The sequence below is a fragment of the Silurus aristotelis genome (genome assembly GCF_946808225.1).
Source record: "Silurus aristotelis genome assembly, chromosome: 20".
Lineage (NCBI taxonomy): Eukaryota > Metazoa > Chordata > Actinopteri > Siluriformes > Siluridae > Silurus > Silurus aristotelis.
In genome coordinates this window covers 5097077-5118704 of record NC_139593.1, presented here as the reverse complement: position 1 = coordinate 5118704, position 21628 = coordinate 5097077, and the positions used below count along the sequence as shown (strand labels likewise).

The following is a 21628-nucleotide window of genomic DNA, read 5'->3' as shown; positions in this document are numbered from 1 at the left end:
TAAAAACAGTCATAGATTCCTAACTAGTCCTTCTTAAGCCCAGTATAATGCATTCTTTGGTGACTCTAAAGCATTGTTTGGGATCTTTTTTTTTGGGGGGGGGGACCTTAATTTGATCCAACCCTTGACTGTTCATATACGGCAGGATTTCTATATTTATTTTTTTTGCGTTCTTCATTAAACTTTATTTATGATTTTAGCTATTTAAAATAAAGCTCATACTCTCAAAGCAACCGCAAACAAACAATTAGGTCATTAACGCAAGTAAATTTAAAATACCAAACACAACTACAATTTTATTTTCTCAACTTTGGTGCAATTTGATGTTACTTATTTCAAACTTGATATTTCAATAAATTAGACATTTTACATTTTGAAGTATTACCATTTTTGATTTAATGGAGGACAGATGTGGCTTGAAAATCCACCCCCCTCTAAAGTGGGCATTTGGCAGAAAAAGTTTGAAAACCACTTCTATACACTGTGTGAACAAAATATGTTAATTTTAAAAAAACAACAAATGTGAGCATTTAATTAATAATTTATTTTTTTTTACAACAAAAAGTTTAATTTTATACTTACGCCATATAATTACGTTCGCTTTCTTAAGTTATTTTTATCTGTACCTTTTATTTTTTTACAAAATGCAAAATCAGAACCTCTACCATGGAAAGCAAAACAGCACAAACATCAGCATTGTGAGTAATATTTGTGTTAAAAGTTCACCATTTTCCCAATTAAATAATAATAAATAATAAATAAAATTATGTACAAAGAGAAATGAATAGATACACTACAGTAAAGATCTATAGAGCTCCATCACTCATTTTAATTCTACACAATCCCTTAAACTAACGTATTTAAAGTCCTTGTCTCTCACACTCTCTCTCAAGCATTATTTGGAAAAGAAATACTTGAGGTTACTGTAGATAGTAAACCATAAAACCATTTAAATTGATTTCGACTGTAATTAATATGATCAATACTTCTACACAATTACTTCAAACAGTTTTGCACTAAACTGTCCATCAGCGAACAACTGATAACCTCAATAATGATGAAACTAATAACAAATGGTTATTTTGCATTATCCAGAGAAGGACGAGATCCCTTTTGAGTCTGGTTCCTCTCAAGATTTCTTCCTCATGAAGTCTTTTGGAGTTTTTTTCTCAACACCAAAGTCTCAATCATTAGGGATAAAACATTAGGGACAAATTTACGAATTTTAAAATGTATATTCTTAATTTTGTTATTTCTTTTAAACGGCTTTGTGACAAATCAATGATTTAAAGAGCTCTTTAAATAGAATTGAATCGAATAAAGTCTAAATTGATCATTTCATTAAGGGCAGACCAGGTTTTTTTTGTCTATATTAAATTTGATGTCCAGCTCAACCCAAGTCATTAATGCTCAAAAAGCTTCCTCCAAAGAGCTAAGACGTTTCCACTCCATTCTGAACATTACCAAAGACAAAAGTGTGTAAGGGAGAGGATAATGAATATGAATGAATAGCATAAGTTATAGGCTTTGTTGAATATTTGACTTCCAGAGTACAGCACAGAGCAAACTAATTTATCATATTATTTTATTTTCTTCGTTTATATCCAAAGCATACACATTCTACGCAAATATTCCTAATCTGATTAAAAGGAATGAAGTCTTATCAGATGTGTTCTGTTTGTGTGTTCGGTTGTGGGAGGGGAGGGGAGGGGAGGGGAAGGGAGGCACGGGTCAGTTTGAGTTTGTCGCCATCTATAAAAGAACTTCAGTATTGTGCACAGGTAATGTGCACAATGAGGACTGAAGATAAAGGGTAATGAGGACTGAAGATTAAAGCAAGAGAGGAGCTGTGTGGGTAAGAGCTGACCTGCCAATGAACTCAAACATGCTGTTAGATTTTTGTCTAATTATAACTATAAAGCAGGATGTTGTATGAGACTTTAGCCAAATTATTAATCCAGCGTACAATTACCATCCAGATTTTGCTATAATTTTACTACCACAAACTGATTTAGTTTTATTTATTGGTATTCCATTAATCATAAAATGACCAATTTTCTTGGAAAAAAATAAATAAAAAATGTATATATATATATAAAGCAGGATTTATGTGGAAATTATCCACTTTCTTAGCTCCATGTAGAACTATTTGTTTTGCGTTTACTCACATTTTTAAGGCAGCAGGTTTCTAAGCTTAAACAACCTGAAAAAATATTTAACAGTGTAGTATTAGTCAATATCATTTCAAAGAAATATTTTGAAAATAGTTCAATTTGACCGACCTTGAATGCAGAACATTTCCTTCCTTTTTGTTAAATTTATCAAAATGTTTATTGATTAGAAGTTAATTTCAAATGTTAAGCTTTAAAAGAGACTATATATATATATATATATATATATATATAAAATACAATATAATATAATATAATATAATATAATATAATAAAATATAATACAATATATATATATATATATATAGTATTATTATGCCTTGTCATAATGGTGCAGGTTTGGATCTCCTAGTTCAGGTAAAGAGAATGTGATATGGTTGTGTCAGAGCTCAGACCACATGTCCAAGGGAAAAATATCAGTTAAGTGGCTCAGTATTAAAATCAGTTTTAGTTATTCACTAATTAATTACCAAAAAGTAAAAATAATGCATAAACAAACTAAATGAAGACAATTTCCAGTAACAAATTAGAAGGAGCAAATCAGCTTTATTGCAATCAATTTCTGCCCTGTTCCATGGAGCTCTCGGGAGAAAACCATCTTGACAGCAATGGCACCCGTCAGCTTTCACATGCAAGTGAGAAATAAATATAAAAAAAAAAAATCACACCTGAGATTTACATATTTTATTTAATATCTCCTCCCTAACAATTTACATACACCAATCATTTTACGAGGGCTTGCATACTCCACCCATTTGCTTACGCACATTCTAGTAAATGAATCCTCTTTCTTAGAAGACTCGTTTACCTCCATACAATTTTAAATTACATGTACAGTACAAAAAAATATCTCTTGATAGTGACCTTTTCTTTAAATATTCCCTGATCGTGCACTTTGTGCAAATAACAATGCAACAGATCATCCCCTGCAATTTTCAAACCTTTTCTTAAAAATCCTATTTGGGTTTTTTTCTCTGTCTGCAAATCATCCTTTGTTTTGTTTACACCTTGTTTAAAAACGTGTCATTTTCTCCAGTTTTACCAAACCAAATGCTTTTTTCATAGCTCTCGCCTTTTACTTAGTTTTTCTTAAAATCTTTTTTAAAATATATTTCCTCTGTCACAGTCCTTCTTTATATAACATTTCCTGTCTTACTCTCATCCTGCCTGTACCTTAAGCTCATGCTCTCATAGAAACATCTTACTTCCTGTGTGTTTTCGGCATTGGATCTCTTATACAATTTCTTTTCAACTATTCTCCTACGTTCTTTATTATCTATCGATGTCTTGTGCCTATTACCTATTACTCTTCTCATTTTTGATATTTTTATATTTTTTTATTTATATGATTTTTTCTTGTGCTTTGAATATATATGCATAAATGCTGTTTGAGTAAAGTTAAGTCATGTTGCCTGCATGCTGCTTGCTTATTTTATTTTTTTATTTCCCTGTATATTTTCCTATCTTTTCCTTTGCCTGGTGTGCGTGGTCGCTATTTTCAGCTGCTGTTTTTTTCTAATCCTTCAGCCTTATCTGCTCACTTTATATGATAACTCTAAAGTATAACTTAAATTTTTTTAACTCTCTTTATACCGAGTTCTTTGCAAAGCTGAGTACTATACTGCACTAATGCTAAATAATGGTCACATAAATTAAGCTTAAACGTATATGTTATATAACGTTATATGTTTAATAAAATGTATTGCTAAATTATATTGTATATTACTAGATTTTACTACTGATAGCTCAAGCTGACCTAAGCTAAACTCATGGGTGAACTTTATGAACCATATTATGCAAGATGAGTCAAAATGTCATGCGGTCTCACTGTTTTCTCCACATAGCCAAGGTGTTTAACCACATAGGCAGCAGATGTCTATCAATATCTTTGTCTGACATTTACGTACCATCGTATAGACTGTTTTTTTTCCGTTTCGGACATTTTCTGACCTTTACTATCCTATTCTCCGACTGCATTTTGCACCGGGCACGATGCACCTACTTACTCACCAATAAACCTTCCATACTCTTACTATTAAACCGACTTCTCTACTATTACTGCTGTTATTATTATTTTATATAATACATTATTAGATTTATTAGCATTATATTATAAACCAAAATAGTTAATTTTCACAACAGCTGGAAAAGGCTTATGTACAGTTTATGCTTTGTCATTTTTATGAATAACACAAATTACCATTTCCAAAATCTAATTATTTACAGGAACTAAATCTGGACTTACATTTGTGTTTTGTGGTCTAGACTGAACACTGTGATACCTGCATGTTTACAAGAGGAAAGCCTTCTTGGTCAGTGAAGATGCTGGCAGCATTGGTGGTAATGATATTGCTCCCCACTTGGGGCGATGGAATCGTGCTGAATAAGTGTGAGCTGAAATCTCAGCTCGAGGCAGAAGGAGACAAAGCTGTGGACATTATTGCTAAATGTAAGCTAATTAGCCTGACTACTGGTATAAATGTAGCACTCAGTACATGCTAAAGACAGGCTTCTTACAGGCCAGGTATAATCTGAATGTGTTAGATAATATGCAATATCTGAAACTTGAAACTCGTCATTTTTTTTTCCCTGCAGTGGTCTGCACAGTGGAACAAACTTCTGGTTTTAACACCAGTCTTGTATCCACTACTGGCTATTTTGATTCAATGAACAAAAGATATAAGCGTAGCTCCAAAGTTCTGAAAATCAGGAAAAGGAGGAGTGATCCATTTAATAATGAAGGCTCTGGGATGTCTGGGGAGACCTCTGGAGATGACCAATCTGATGAAACACATGAAGCTGACAGCTTGCTGAACCCCACAGATGTATATTCTGATACCTATGAAATGCTCTTTGGCACCACAAACAAACCCTTGGAGAGACCGATTGAGCGTAAGAGGAAGAGAAGATCTATGCATAGGTCTAGGGTTCAGCAAGTCAGGAAACGAAGGAGCGCTTCCTCTAATGAGCAAGAGTCTTGGATGTCCACCGATAGCTCTGTAGATGGATCGATCGACCAATTAGAGGGAACACAGATACCTCAAACATCACCACAGATACCTCAAACATCACCATACCCCAAGATATATTATGATACCTATGAAATGCTTTATGGACGTTTTCCACCTGACAGAACAATTGAGCCCACAGATTATCCATATGATACCTATGAAATGCTTTATGGTAACGGACGTTTTCCACGTGACAGAGCAGTCGAGCCCAAAGATTATCCATATGATACCTATGAAATGCTTTATGGTAATGGACGTTTTCCACCTGACAGAACAATTGAGCCCACAGATTATCCATATGATACCTATGAAATGCTATTTGGTCCCAGAAAAGAGGCACGCTATGGAATCTTCCAGCTGAGTGACAGCGCATGCGATTCAGGATCAGACTACAGTCTGAATCATTGTCAGCTGGACTGTAGTGGTGAGCTAAATACATCATTTCAACTACTTCAATGAAAATATTGTATTTGAAATATTGTTTTGCTTTATATCATGATTTTTAATCACATATACACAATGTTCATGCAATCAGCAGGAATATACACTAATATAATGCTTCCTATTACCCTGAATATTCCCTTTAAGAAAAGGTGGTTTGAAAGATGCAAGTGTGTATATTACTAGTGGTGGGCATTATTGAAGTAAATGCAACTCGATATTGTAATAAGAAATTAGTAACGTATTTCCATTTGGGGAAACTTGTACTTTAACTTTACTACATTTAAAAAGTTAAATATCTCTAAATTTTGTGAAATCAGTCGTTTCTTTTTATTTATGAGGATAAAAACTTAACTGGTGAAACCCACAGCGAGTCACCAATCAGGGTCGAGCGCACGCTCTCTTTTAAACCTGTTCTGATTGGCGCTTGGTGCGTCTACTGATCACCAACATACAGTTCAGCATCAGTTCAACAGCAAACAGAACATTTGGAGAGGAATAAATGATGAAGAAACTCCAGACTCCAATTTGCCACAACACGTGACCTTGACTAAAGTAGCTGTAAAGAACCTTTTGGGCTCATGATCATTTTAATAGATATTAATCAGTGTTTAATATTAATATTATGAATTAATATCATTAATATCATTCTATTAATATATTGTTGTGCTAAGAATAACATACAAAAGGTTCACATAAACTGAGTTGATTAAGTAAAGAGTCTTGTGCCAAAAATGATAATAGGAACATTATAATAAATCATAGTACTTTAGATACTTTTTACATTTGAAGGCAAATACTTTTGTACTTTTACTCAATTAAAATTTTAAATAGGGAACTTTTACTTTTATTGCAGTCATATTTTACAGAGTGAATCTCTACTTTTACTCAAGTACCTGGTTTGTGTACTTCATCCACCATTGTATATTTTTAAATGTTAGACCTATTTAGGGCAATCCAGTTTTGAATTTCAGATTTAATCTTGAGGGTCAGAGAATATGATCTAGTAATTCATAACCAGACCCAGAAAACAGAATTAGTGTACAGACTTAAACCAAAATTAGATTCAAATGTCAAGACTGCAAAGAATCTAGACACAATTGGAAATAAAATGAGAATTAAAAAGGAAAATATATTTTTAATTTTTAAATTTTCATCCAAAATATGTGTTGATTCTGTAATTATGCCTGGATGCTAAATGTGCTTCTTTTGTCCTCTAAAAAGCTCTGACTGATGATGACATCACTGATGACATTGCTTGCCTGATGTCTCTGGATGGAAATGTGTAAGTTACAGAAAAACTATTAGGAAGTGGTGGCTCAGTGGTTCAAACTAAAAAAATGTGTTATTAAAAGAGTCTGGGCAGTTTCAAATACACTTCAGTAATCTTTGTTGCAAAATCAAAAATCTAGGAAGTGGAATCTAGTCTATTCCTACATGGACAGAGTCAAACCAAAAGTCCAGTGGGTGGAGACTAAGTGAGTTGGGGGCTGGATTTGTTCAGATTTCCGTATAGTGTCTTGTCTATATGGGTTATTGATTCAGGTTGTAGAAGGCTCAGGTACAGCTCTACCCCTTGACAATCAAATATAAATATGTTAAAAGTAATATATATATGGCCATTGTCCTGGAAGGAGCCTCTGCTGACAAGAAAACCAACAAACAATTTGCTGAAGACGACCTGCCAAGAGCCTGAATTACTGGATCCATGTCCTGTGGTCTGATGAGAATAAGATAAATGTATTTGGCTCAGATGGTGTCCAGTATGTGTGTTAACACCCTGGTGAGGAGAACCAAGACAATTGTTTCCTACAGTCTAACATGGTGGTGGTAGCATCATGGTCTGGGGCTGAATGAGTGCTGCTGGTCCTGGGGAGCTGCCGTTCATTGAGAGAAACATGGATTCCAACATCTACTGTGACTGGAAACTGGAAACTGGGCCAAACAGCAGTTTTCCCCACATGAAAACGACCCCAAACACACGGCCAAGATGACAACTTCCTTGCTGAGGAAGCTAAAGGTGATGAAGTGGCTATGTCTGACTCCAGACCTGAACCTTATTGCACACCTGTGGTGCCATGTTTCTAACATCCAGCAGCTCCTTATGGTGATGTCCTTATGGAGAAGTGGAAGGGGATCCCAGCAACAACCTGTGCAGCTTTGGTAAATTCCATGGCCAGGGGGATTGAGGCAGTTCTGGATATTAATGGTGCTCACACAAAATATTGACACTTTGGACAACATTTTGACTTCTTTTTTACTTCACTTTTGACACTGTTCAGTTAGAGTAGGCTGGCAATGTGACATTTGGAATAGGCCAAATAGAATAGACCAAAACCCATGAATAATGTTAATGTGACAATTCATATTAGTTAAACCTGTTCATATTAGAAACATCCAAAAGAAAAAACACATTTTAAAGTTTAAAACACCATTACTTTGTGATATCCCAAGTACACAAAAACATGCAGTTTTTAAATGTTAAAGCATCTGATTTTACATTGCTCACTGTGTCTCTGCTGTGTTTTGCAGGAAGCAGATGACATTCACACCAGAGTGTCTGTCTGTGGATTCATCAGAATACTTTGCAGAGTGTGGCTGAGTGGACAGATCATGCATATCTAATCAAATCATACACTTTATCTATTATTCTCTCTCTCTCTCTCTCTCTCTCTCTCTCTCTCTCTCTCTCTCTCTCTCTCTCTCTTTCTCTCTGACTTTGTTAATGATTCATTAAAACAACAGCATCTATATTTTTCGTCATTTCTTTTCAACATTACTACAGTCACATTTTTTTTAAATGAACAAATAAAGCTGTAATTTTTAGTTTTTTTTTATCCTGATTGTCAAGGTACAAAAATTCACTCAGCTATAGGTAAGAAACACAGCAGCTGAAATCAACCACCACACTCAATATATAGCAATTATGTGGTGTACTCTATTGACGTTTTATTGCAAGGTAATTTTATATGTGGATTTTTAGCGACATCTGTTGGTGGATAAGGGAACGGGATTCGGTGTAAAGAAGTTAAAGTAAAATAAACAATATAGTGCGTTCAGATCTTTAAATGTTTAGTCGAAAATAAGCAGTGATTTTGGGCTTTTAGTCTCATTACTGCATTGAATATTTTTTACTGTTAAAGTGCTACCCTGTGTTAAGCTTTTCTAAATTACACTAGATTATTTCCATGGATATTTATCTGCACTTTTCATTTTGCAGAATGCCAATATTTACACTTCAAATAGACGCTAACAGGCATCTATCTAATATATGTATCTAATATTAACAGACTTAACTCACAGGGTGTTAAATTACTCTTAAACAAATAATAATGAATAAGTCCAGTCCAAAAATGCCTTGTCAGATTTTATTCAAACAAAACATTTTTGTATGCTTTTAGAGGAAATTGAACAGTAAAAGGCAATACGATAAAAATAATCTAATTAACAAAATATTTTTTTTGTCTTTGTCATTTCTCTGATGAGAATGAATCTGTGTGTGTAATCTGTAAATTTAAATTTATGTTCTCATTATCTGCTTTTCATACCCTTTTGAATACTAGACAGGTTTGTCGCCAGCAGAGGGCGGTGTTGTACAGCAAATAGTTAACTCAAATCACATTTTACACATGACAAAAACGTTTTTTTTATTATTATTTTTTTTTTTTTTATAAAAGTTTCTAATAACGGATATAGCATATACAGTGGAAAAGAAGTTCTCTTTTCAAATAAAATCCACAACAAAAATTATATGGTAATTAGAGGCGTTATTTAGTCAGAAAGAATACAATGACAATGAAGTAGAGAAGGAAACCAAACAGACATAAAAAAAAAAGAAATCCATTGCCAAACAGGGACATGCTACGATTTCTTGACTAATACATCAACTATATGACCACCTATTAACTCGGTGTAGCCAGAATTTGTGATTGTTGATTTTTGCACACTCTAGTTGTATGTGACTGAATTGTTTCTAAAGTATCAAATGCTAGTCAAATGATATAAGATAAAAGTGGTTTAGTTTTATTGAAGCGAGATGTTTGTTAGGCCTGCTGTGTGATTTAACAAGTGGAGAAGTACTCAAGGTCCTTTACATTCTTGTACTTCTCCAAGAAAGCAGCATACCTGCAACAGAGATGACAACACGATGAGATTCAGCAAGAAGTGTGAACTGTGAACTGTGACATTAGAGCATTTTTTTCTCCAAACTGGACATCTTAAACATCAGCTAATACACAGAATATATACACCGTTTTGAAAGCATTGTGTTGATGTTATGCATGTCTTACAGTTTGCTCAAATCTTTGCTAGCTGATGCAGGACTGCTTCCCACTGACAACCTGTAGTGATGTAACAAACAAAACATTATGCAACAAGGAAAGCAAACCCTTTTCTATTATTTCATGGGTAATTGTTCTAGCTTTTTAAAGATTTGTAAGTTCCCTGAAGATCCTTCAATGACCTAAGCAGAGAAAGTATTAGATTTTTGTCCTTGCTAAAAATGCATAGAAAAATAAATTTTCACTCACATTTTTTTGAGGATGGTCTCAACACAGATGATGTCATCTCTGATGTCGTCATCGATCAGAACTTTAAAAAAAAGATTGCTAATTAGTGACTCGATGCATTTCAGTCTTTCACAGTGCTTTTTTTACACTAAAAACTGTGACAACAACATTCCAAATAATATGGACTGAGATGTCTTTACTTACGAGTACAGGCCATGCTGCAAAGGTTGAGAGAAGGTTCAAGCCCAGAGGTGCAGGCGAGGTAACCTGGTATCTGGAACAACCCATACAGCGTCCACATGTTTTTCTCATCGGATTCTTCACTGCTTGATTCTGCGGACCTGCTCCTGCGTCCTCTGCCACCTTCAAGTCTGGAGGAGTTGTTTTTTGCAGGAGGAGTGGATGGATTTATTGTTGAAGAATTGAAACTATGTTTAGGCACATGCAATTCTTCCTCACTGGATTCCTGACTGCTTGATTCTGCAGACCTGATCTTGCGTCCTCTACCACCTTCGAGTCTGGAGGAGTTGTTACTTGCAGGAGGAGTGGAAGGATTCATTGTAGGAGAAATTAAACTAGGTTTAGGCACATGCAATTCTTCCTCACTGGATTCCTGACTGCTTGATTCTGCAGACCTGATCTTGCGTCTTCTAGCTCCTTTATGTCTGGATGAGTTGTTACTTGCAGGAGGAGTGGATGGATTTATTGTAGGAGAAATTAAACTAGGTTTAGGCACATGCAATTCTTCCTCACTGGACTCTTCACTGCCTGATTCTGCAGACCTACCCTTGCGTCCTCTACCACCTTCACCTCTGGAGGAGTTGTTACTTGCAGGAGGAGTGGATGGATTTATTGTAGAAGAAATTAAACCTTGTCTAGGCCCATGAAATTCTTCTTCACTGGACTCCTGACTGCTTGATTCTGCGGACCTGATCTTGCGTCCTTTACCAACTTCACGTCTGGAGGAGTTGTTACTTGCATTAGGAGTGGATGGATTTATTGTTGAAGAATTTAAACTAGGTTTAGACACATGCAATTTTTCCTCACTGGACTCCTCACTGCTTGATTCTGCAGACCTGCCCTTGCGTCTGCCATGATCCTTTTTGAGAAAATGAACACAGGGTCCAGGGACGTCAGTGGTGGTGGTGGCGGTGGTGTTGAAGTGGGAGCTTATTTCCACATGGTACACAACTATAAAATATATGGTAGAGAATCTTAACAGCAAGCAACACACAAAAACCACTGCAGCATTCAAGTCATATCCTATTATTAGCAAATTTCCAGTTTTCATTACTAGCACCAGCATTAGGTGCAGTAATTTTTTGTGTAATTAGAGAGTAAATAAATAAATGTCTTATTTATGAGATAGGTCAGAGGACAATGACCAAGTTGGATTGAGATTTTTTTAAACTCAGGTAAAAAAAAAAAAAAAAAAGCATCTCGAAATGCATAATATGTCAAGTCAAGTCAAGTCAAGTCAAGAAGCTTTTATTGTCATTTGAACCATATATAGCTAATATAGTGCATAGTGAGATAAAATATTTTTCAAGGACCCTGATGCTACATAACACAACATAGACTAAAGTACTAAAAGTAAGTTGTCCCAGCCACATAAAGTGCATCGTATCTAACCGAGTGCAAATGGTGCAAGACAAAAGACAATACAAAACAAAAATGTGCAGGACAGACACACCAAATACACAAAATTGTGCCAACCAGTATACATTTTGTATAATATGTTATACAGTACTATGTGCTTGAGATGGTACAAGCTGTGGTACAAGGTATGAGGTGTCATAGCTTGAGGTGGATGGGCTACAACAAGCCACATGCAATTTCAATCTTACGGGCACAGCTTTATAAAACTGGACCATTACAATGCAAAATATATATATTGAGTTTATCTTGGTCCAGCTGTTACCATGTTGGTGTAGTTTTGGTTTGAACCTGTTTCTGGTTTTCTAGTTTTTGTTGTAATAATATTTTAAAATGTAATATCAGTTTTTCATGACTTTTAGTTGGGTCCTGCAGAAGCCCAGTCCCAACAGACACCACTTCACCAAAGCCAGAAACTCGAACAGTATTGTCAGACACTATAACCTCTTACCCTGTAACTAGGTGTGTATGTTTTACTCACGCTTGGCCACCAAGTCGCTGATCTTGTCCGTAAGGTTTGCAGGTAGACTTGAGTTCAGTTCTTTCCCCAAGTTACACTTGTTAAGCACCAGGCCGTCACTTAGGCCCAAGGCCAGGAACAGCACAGCCGCCATCGCCATCATCTTCATGAAGGCACAGGTCTTCATTATTCAATCTGATTGTGTCTCGTAGGTAGGTTGTGAATGTTGAGCCTCTTATCTGCCAGATTATATATAACCCCGCCAAGTCCCATAAGAATTCCCCATTTTCATGCTGAGTCACTAATCTACGCACTTTGTGGACAGAACATAATAGTTTGCATTGGTTTTAGATTTCATCTGATGAGACAGTGTCTAACAACACTAGGAACACCTTCTGTGTTCAGAACAGTCAGGAAACAATGTCCTATCTCGGTTTCTGGGTATTCTGTTTCAGACGCATTGTCTTTTGAATGGTGTGCATAAAAAAAAAAAAAAAAACAACCAAAAAAATAGAACAGTGCTGTTTTGTTGAAAGTAGTGGTAGAGTGTAAAATGTGAAAATTATTCAAATAAAAAGATCAGACTTTGACTTAAAGGTCAAAGCTGTTTTTTTTTTAGCTAAGAAACCAAATATATATTATGTTTGGAAAAGGGACAAAAAGGGACAAAGCTTGGGCTCGAGCGAATCACGTCACATGGTGTCAAGTCTTACAAAGACAGAACAGTCATGTGCAGCAAGGTCATGTGCATTTCTCCCCATACTGAAACCAAAAAATCGCTATGTATTTTCACTTGTACAGATTTTTCCTTATATCAAGGAACAAAACAGTCAGGAAACTTGTGTTAATGTAAAGGTTGATATATTGATTATGATTATTGTTGACAATCAAATAATCAATATTGTTGACATACAATAATTTCTATATGTGTTGTAAATGTTGACTTTTATAACACTCACCTATTATATTTACCTCTTTCTATCTAATACTTCAATGTTTTTCTTAGTTATTATTTTTTATCTATTCGTTGGTCATTAGTATTACAGTTTTTTCAATTTATCCATCTGATATCCGACTTTCTAGGTCTGAAAAAATATAGAATTAAATAGATTTGAATATAGATTGAATATAGATTTCATTAACATTAAAGACATTTTCCAGATTGACTTACAATTATGTCATTTATACAACATGAGAGTTAATGGACTTAATGAAGGACACAGCAGTTGCAACTCGATTTCTCATCCAAAGTACAATGTCTTTAACACTGAGCTACCAGTTCCACAAATTGAGATTTAAGCATTTTTTGTTTTTACATTTTTTGATGTCAATTAAAAATTCAACAAATTTCAACACCATATAATGAAAGAAACCAAAGGCTACAAAATGTAGATGTGAAATTTTGAGCTTGTAAGAGACAAAATAAAGAATGTAAAAAGGTCAAGGGATCAGCAAACAACCACATGAGGTGATGAAAAAACCCAGAAGAGCATTTCATACAAAAGGTTCAATTAGTCAAATAAGAGTTACTTCACAAAGGTTTATTTATATATTGGGGTTTGTACTGTAATAAGGCAATTTCGACACTGGATAATTAAACCCAGAATCTGTTTTGTGAATGAGATTAAATTTAAGTGATGCAAATGTTTTTTGTTCAATTCTAATTGATTACGCAGTTGACATTAGACCCACAAATAATTTTAAACAAAGCAAAATAATATATATATATTTTTTGGGAAATTTGTTCTACTAGATTTTTGTGTAGATTAATTCAGCCACAAGGGTGTTAGTAAAGTCAGGTACTGTAGGTGAGAAGGTGAGGACAGTTAGTGTTCACATAGAATAGAAGAAGAATAGAATACATCCCAAAGGTGTCCAATAGGGTTGAGGTCAGAAGTCCTTAGTAGGCCACTTAAGGTTTTCCGAAACATCAGTACAAAATATTTTCATTTTTTTATATTTTTCTTCATTCAATGTGGTTATTGAAAGCTATGTGTATATATTTAATGAACTTTACATTTCACTAGTTTAAAAACTTTACTGTGACATTTATATGTACTGGAGAAGTTCAGAAGTACAAAATACAGCCTAACTCCAACTTTATAGTTCAACCGAAACCTCATGGCTCTTTAGGCTGTTCATGTGGAACCATCCTCAGCTGAACAGAGTGGTCTTCTTTGGAAGAAAACACTGTCCAGAGGAAGGGCATCACAGAAGAATAAATAAATAAATAAATAAATAAATAAATAAATAAATAAATAAATAAATAAATAAATTGAAACTGTAGATGCAATCGCTGAACTGTAATTAATTGAGCATTAAAGCCTACCTAACAAAACTTGTTATGCTGAAAACTTGTTCTATTCTTTTTCCATGATGTCACTGTTGGGAAATGTAACCTGAGTGTTCCTATGCCATTGGTTCCTATGTCATTGGCAGCTTAAGAATTTTTATCCACTTTCTGATCATCTGAATATCTGACCATCCATATTCTAAAATGGCAAAAAAAAAAAGCGCCATAAACTGTACATATCTGTACTTATACCCTTTCCTAATGTTTTCCATCTTTGTGACTGGTCTATCACACATCTTTAATGTACTATATTTCTTCATAATCTCATGCTTCTGTTTATCGGCTCTTATTGTTCCAGGATGACTTGCAAGTCTGGATTCTCTTAATCATAAACCATGAGCCTTCACCTCAAGCAAGTCATTGAATGATTGAACTCATGCCAATAACATTTTGTTGACACTGTGTAATCAGGTGAGCAGCTCAGGTGAGTTTCTTTAAGGAAATCTTATATGCATTCATGACCACTGTAAATATGTGACCTGGGATTCAACACAAGTTCTGTACATTTCGTTTAGTAGTACGTCGAATGAGGCAGGTTCGCCAAAAGTAAGATGACTGAAGAATCAGAAGAGCACAAGCCATTGTAGAATCCAAGTGATTTTTTTATTGTGTGCACACAGACATCCTGAGCACTCAATGGTCTCAATATAAATTGGAGTTAGTTTTTATACTGGTGTGTATGTGCCAGTCACTCGGAACCATATACAGGTGCATCTCAATAAATTAGAACATCACTAAAAAGTTTATTTATTTTAGTGAGATTTTATTTGGTGAGTTTGCTGGCCAGTCAAGCACACAAACACCATGATCATTTAACCAACTTTTGGTGCTTTTGGCAGTGTGGGCAGGTGCCAGATCCTGCTGGAAAATGAAATCAGCATCTCCATAAAGGTGGTCAGCGTGAAACACTTTAAAACTTTCCGTTAGACGGCTGTGCTGACCTTGGACTTGATAAAACACAGTGGACCAACACCAGCAGATGACACAACTCCCCAAACCACCACTAACTGTGCAAACTTTACACTGGACCTCAAGCAACGTGGATTCTGTGCCTCTCCTCTCTTCTTCTTCCAGACTCTGGGATTTTATATTTTCAAATGAAATGCTAAATTTTCTTTCCTTTCATCTGAAAAGATGACTTTGGCACAACAGTCCAGTCCTTTTTGTCCTTTGCCCTAGTACGACACCTCTAACATTGTTTCTAGTTCTGACATAGCTTGACACAAGGAATGTGTCAGTTGTAGCCCATGGATACGTCTGTGTGTAGTGGCTCTTGAAGCACTGACTCCAGCTGCAGTCCACTTTTTCTTTTAACTTTTTTCTACGACATTTTTTTCCATTAATTCAACTTTCCATGAATGTGCTTGGATACAGAAGTCTGTGAACAGCAGCTTCTTTAGAGATGACCTTTTGTATTTTACCCTCCATGTGCAGGGTGTCAATGATCGTCTTCTGGACAAATGTCAAGTCAGCAGTCTTCCCCCATGATTGTTTAGCCTGAACCAGACTGAGACTGGTTTTCATTAGTTGTAAGCCATAATCATTAAAATTAAAAGAAATAAACATGTGAAATATATCAGTCTGTGTGTGATGAATCTATATAATATACAAGTTTCACTTTTTGTATTGAATTACTTTAAATAAATCAACTTTTGTATGATATTCTAATTTATTGAGGTGCACCTTTAAGTGTGCAGACTAATAGAAACGCACCCACTGTGACACAGAAAATTACGAAATGGAATCACATACATGAGAGAAGACCAGGCATGTGTATATAATGAATAAGTGTTTCCTGGTAAAGTCCATCACAAGCTTGGGGCAGCTTCCTGATCAAGCCATGACAATGATTTCAACACCTTCTTTGTATATATTATATACATATATATTCAGTGTATACACACATTTATATGACTTTTACTACCCATAGTTCCATTTTATAAAAAAAAAATGTGTGCGTTTGTATAGGGTTGTATAGTTGTATAGGTTTGTATAGTTATTCACAGGGTGTCATTGGCATTTAATTCATGACTCATTCATAACAATGGTATTGATAGTAACTTCCAACTTCGGCCTATCAATGAATTAATTAACAACCTGAGGTGAAATGTTTCTTTTCTTTACTTTTGCTGCTCCCTGCTGGAGGATGCACACAATTACCACTTGCTGCTGAAGCTGAGAAGAACTCTCTGAGAAGAAAAATCTTTTCAGAAGTAGAAAAGGTCATGATTTTTCAACTCGTGCCAGTTAAACAAATAAAACGGAAATGGTGACTGTAATATAGGCACACAGGACACTTTGTAAACATTTTTATAAAAATTATAAACATATGCAAAGAATTAACATTATACACAGGATGACTGGATAAAAAACATTATCCTCTTTTTATTCTATAAAATATACATGTAAATTTTGAAACGTGTTTTATTTCAAGGTCAAGAAATTTCAGGTTCATTTTTAAGTGATTTTTATTAACATTTTACAATAATGCATTGTCCACATTCGTTATATTTGCATTTACATTAACTATACAGAGAGATGTACAAAAGTTCTTTATGTCTCTATCAATGAATAAATCAAGACTGGTTCACTAGGTTGCAAACGCAGCAGTGGTGTGGTGTGGAAGCATTTTGGATAATTTGCAGAGGCTGAATTGCAGTATTCTGACATGACCAATAGATGGCGTTTCATGAACTGTTCATTCTTTGATTCCTTCATTCAGGGGTTTCAAACTTCTGGCAGCTATGGTACCCCTTCATAAAAGTGATTTTCATGAGCACAACCTTACTTCACAAATATCATGTTTATTATATCAATGTGTACAATAACTTTCTGCCTGATCTCTGGAGCATTTTATTCTGGAGCTTTTCTGGAGCTTGATTCTAATCAAACGTTTCTCTTTAGGTCAGCCCGATTCAACCAGACGCCCTACCTCTGGATAGAGTTCTCTTTAATTGGAGACCACTCTGTGCAGCAGAGGATGGTTTCACATGATTAGCCTAAAGATCCATCAAGTTACTGAGCAACTCAAGAACTTTGAAACTGGATTTGGACTGTGATTAATATCACCACCTTGCTAAAATGCTAAACAGATTTGCATTTAAACTTCTATAACTGCACACCTTAACAATGATGGATTATGTAATGAATGGACATTTGTTAATGAGGATGGGTTCCCTTTTATGTCTGGTTTCTCTCAAGGTTTCTTTCTCATGCCATCTCAGGGAGTTTTTCCTTGACACAGTCACCACTGGCTCACACATTAGGGATCAACTTACAATTATAAGGAACAAACTTATAGACACTAAACTGTACATACTCTCTTGACATACAACTTTATAAGTCAAGTCAAGTCAAGTTTTTTTCTATTGCGCTTTTCACAACAGACATTGTCTCAGACCAGCTTTACAGAAATCAACAGTCAAGGTGAATGGTGTGTATTTATCCCTGATGAGCAGCCGTGGTGACTGTGACAAGAAAAACTCCCTTAGATGAATAAAGACATATCAACGTGATCATGACATGACCTTAGATTAGTGGTAAAGATGTTGGACTTGTGATCAAAAGGTTGTGAGGTCAAATCCCAGGACCACCAAGCTGCCACTGATGGTCCCTTGAGCAAGGCCCTTAACCCTCAACTGCTCATTTGAAATAATAGTAAGTTGTCTCTGGATGTCTGCCAAATGCTGTCGACAAAAGTATCTAACTTCAGACCTTTTTTAAGGTAAAAATGTTCAGGAATCTAGGAATTCAATTCATCAAAACAAAAAAACAAAAAATAAAACAAACCTCTAACAACTCACAGAAATTATGAGACATTTAAAATATTAAAGACATGCTTAACAATGTATACAGATTATTCAAGCTGTTTGCTAGCTTTGTGTGTGTGTGTGTGTGTGTGTGTGTGTGTGTGTGTGTGTGTGTGTGTGTGTGTGTGTGTGTGTGTGTGTGTGTGTGTGTACAGGGGGGGCGAGGTGGGTGGAGTCAATGATCAGTCACTGCTCCAGATGTTCTCTCAGCATCCTTTTTCTCATACACACTGTGTGTGCAAATGTGTGTGTGTGTGTGTGTGTGTGTGTGTGTGTGTGTGTGTGTGTGTTCATGTCTCCCTTCAGCAAGTCGGGACTTGTGGTTTATGATGCTCGTCACGCTCTGTACAGTTTTGACAAGGACAACAGGCCATGGGTGTCATTACCCAACATTCCCCGGGGCAGGGGCGGCCCGGCAGGCTTTTGCCCCTCAGCATGAAGCAGAAGCTGAACTCAGAGGTCTTCTCCTCCTCCACATCCACCACCTCTTTAGCTCCTATATACAATTTACACATTCTTATCAGTAAAGGTTTAATTATAGGCACACACACACACACACACACACACACACACACACACACACACACACACACACACACACACACACACATATTATTTTCTCTTTTTTTCACCACAGAATGAAGAGCCAGTAAAAATCACACACACACACACACACACACACACACACACACACACACACACACACACACACACACACACACACATATTATTTTCTCTTTTTTTCACCACAGAATGAAGAGCCAGTAAAAATCACACACACACACACACACACACACACACACACACACACACACACACACACACAACACACACACACACACACACACACACACACACACACACACACACACACACACACACACACACACACACACACATCTTTTCATGCTTTTTCTTTTTGATATTTATCTTCTATATATGCACCATGCACACCAGTGACGGGTCATTCATGAACAATTCCTTCATTTTGGAGTCTTTAATGTGACTCAGAAATACGAGTCATCTCAAAAATTGGTTTGTTCTTTTTCTAATGGATGCGCATGAGCAAAGCATCACTAAATCTCTGTAGGTTATGTACAAGAAACAGAATTGAGTAGTTCATCTCTCGACTCTTTTGGTCTGAGTCGTTCTTTCTTTTATCACGTGATATATATATATATATATATATATATATATATATATATATATATATATATATATATATATATATATATATATATATATAAATGATTGGAAAAATAGTCAAAGTTCATGTACGTAGACGTGTTGGTGGATCTACTTCTTGTAAATGTAACATTTTATTAAATTTTTGATCAAAGGAACGAAATGAACTAAATCACTCAAAAAAAAGGTTAGTACATTTTGGTGAATGAGATTCAAAGAACCGAGTCACTAAAATGATCCCATCAGTATTAGCTATTATAACTATTTATTTTCCCACATATAGTCTTGTTTACGACATGCCACGTGAATTCTTATCACATTAAACATGGAAATGGCTCATTTGAATGCAGTTCAGACCAGGCTGATTGATTCAGGAACCTTTTTTTTTAGTTCCTGGTTCTGCTTTTTTTTTGTGAATCAGGAATTGCTGCATGATGCTGATTGGTCAGATGAAAATTTGACACAGTATAATGTGTGTATCTCAAGACACAAGCGACTAATTACACACTACTGTCATGCTTTTGTGTCAGAAAAACACTCACACACACACACACACACACACACACACACACACACACACACACACACACACACACACACACACACACACACACACACACACACACACAGTCTCTCTCTCTCTCTTGACATTTGGAGCAGCTGTGCTTCGATTAGTGACATATGTTAGGCTTAATCTCCAACACGATGCTCCCCAAGGCTAAGCAGTGAGCCTTTCTTTCTCTCTCTCTCTCTCTCTCTCTCTCTCTCTCTCTCTCTCTCTCTCTCTCTCTCTCTCTCTCTCTCTGTCTCTCTCTCTTCTCTCTCTCTCTCTCTCTCTCTCTCTCTCTCTCTCTCTCTCTCTCTCTCTCTCTCTCTCTCTCTCTCTCTCTCTCTCTCTCTCTCACTCTCCATCCTTCCTTCCTGTCAGTCTCACTCTGTCTCTTTCTTTCTCTCTTTTGTGTGTGTGTGTGTGTGTGTGTGTGTGTGTGTGTGTGTGTGTGTGTGTGTGTGTGTGTGCGTATGCATGCTCTTTGTACTGCTGTAGTGTATCAGTGTCTGTCAAACAGCAGACTGTCACTCAGAAATTGTCCAGAATTGATTGTTTCATTTAATATGTGCTTTGTTTTATTTATTGTAATGACAATAGGTGCTAAATAATTCAGGATATATAGATAGGATTTAGCAAAAATCCTATCTATATTTTTTTGTTGTTCTGCCTTGAATTTCTTGCAATGAATTCAGAACAGCTAAATTCTAAATTATGCACAAATATAACTATCATTATCACATTTTATTGTATTGTACTAACAAACTGCAATAACTGTAACAAATATAGTTAATAATATCATAAACTGAGGTTTTAAGGTAAAAATGTTTTTCCCCGGGTGGCGTCCTTACAAACCGGGTTTTCATAGCTTTGAAAGGAACATATGGTCGATGAACGTCATATAATGAACACAAGGTTATATCACTAAATATATCAAAACTAATCCAATTAATGTAAATCTTTTTTAAAATAAACAAAATAAAAAAAATCAAATGTCAATTTGAAAATATAAAAAAAACTAAAATAAAACCAAAAATCTTTCCATGAGAGATTTTTGTGCCTGTGGAAAGGGTGGAAACACGTATCTTTTATGGTTTTTGAGTTTTTTTTTAATGCTATTTTCCTTTTGTTTCCGTGCAACAAACATGATAAAAGGCAAAACCCCACAAAACTGGATAGTAAATGAGTAGAAGAAAGGTCAAATGTCACATTATTGTCTCTAACAGAAGAACCTGAAGAAGAAGGTGGAAGCTTAATGGTTTCGGGTTGTTTTGGAACAGGGAATGTTGAAGACTTATTCTGACTGAAAGTGAACCAACATAGCAACCATTCCATACTTTAACACCATACAATTCCATCTGGACTGCGGCTCATTAGAACCGAATTCACCGTACAACAAGAGCCGAAGCGACCAATACATACGAACTCTGTAATAGTTTTTATGAGAGCAAACAGTCTTCTGAAGTGATATCTATCATGGAATCACC

At 35.6% G+C, this 21628-nt stretch overlaps 2 protein-coding genes across 2 annotated transcripts; one reads left to right on the top strand and one right to left on the bottom strand.

Annotated features, from left to right (window-relative positions):
• Window positions 1-1830: 1830 nt before the first annotated feature.
• Window positions 1831-9462, top strand: LOC310715657 (uncharacterized protein). Its single transcript, XM_083522199.1, has 5 exons — window positions 1831-1855; window positions 4439-4620; window positions 4767-5606; window positions 6848-6908; window positions 8156-9462. The coding sequence occupies exons 2-5, from the start codon at window positions 4458-4460 to the stop codon at window positions 8223-8225; spliced, it is 1134 nt and encodes a 377-aa protein (XP_083378325.1). The 5' UTR covers window positions 1831-1855; window positions 4439-4457; the 3' UTR covers window positions 8226-9462.
• On the bottom strand, window positions 9010-12465 carry LOC310715656 (uncharacterized protein). Its single transcript, XM_083522198.1, has 5 exons — window positions 12269-12465; window positions 10336-11322; window positions 10153-10213; window positions 9913-9963; window positions 9010-9748 (listed from the first exon to the last, which is right to left on the bottom strand). The coding sequence occupies exons 1-5, from the start codon at window positions 12432-12434 to the stop codon at window positions 9685-9687; spliced, it is 1329 nt and encodes a 442-aa protein (XP_083378324.1). The 5' UTR covers window positions 12435-12465; the 3' UTR covers window positions 9010-9684.
• Between the last annotated feature and the right edge of the window lie 9163 nt (window positions 12466-21628).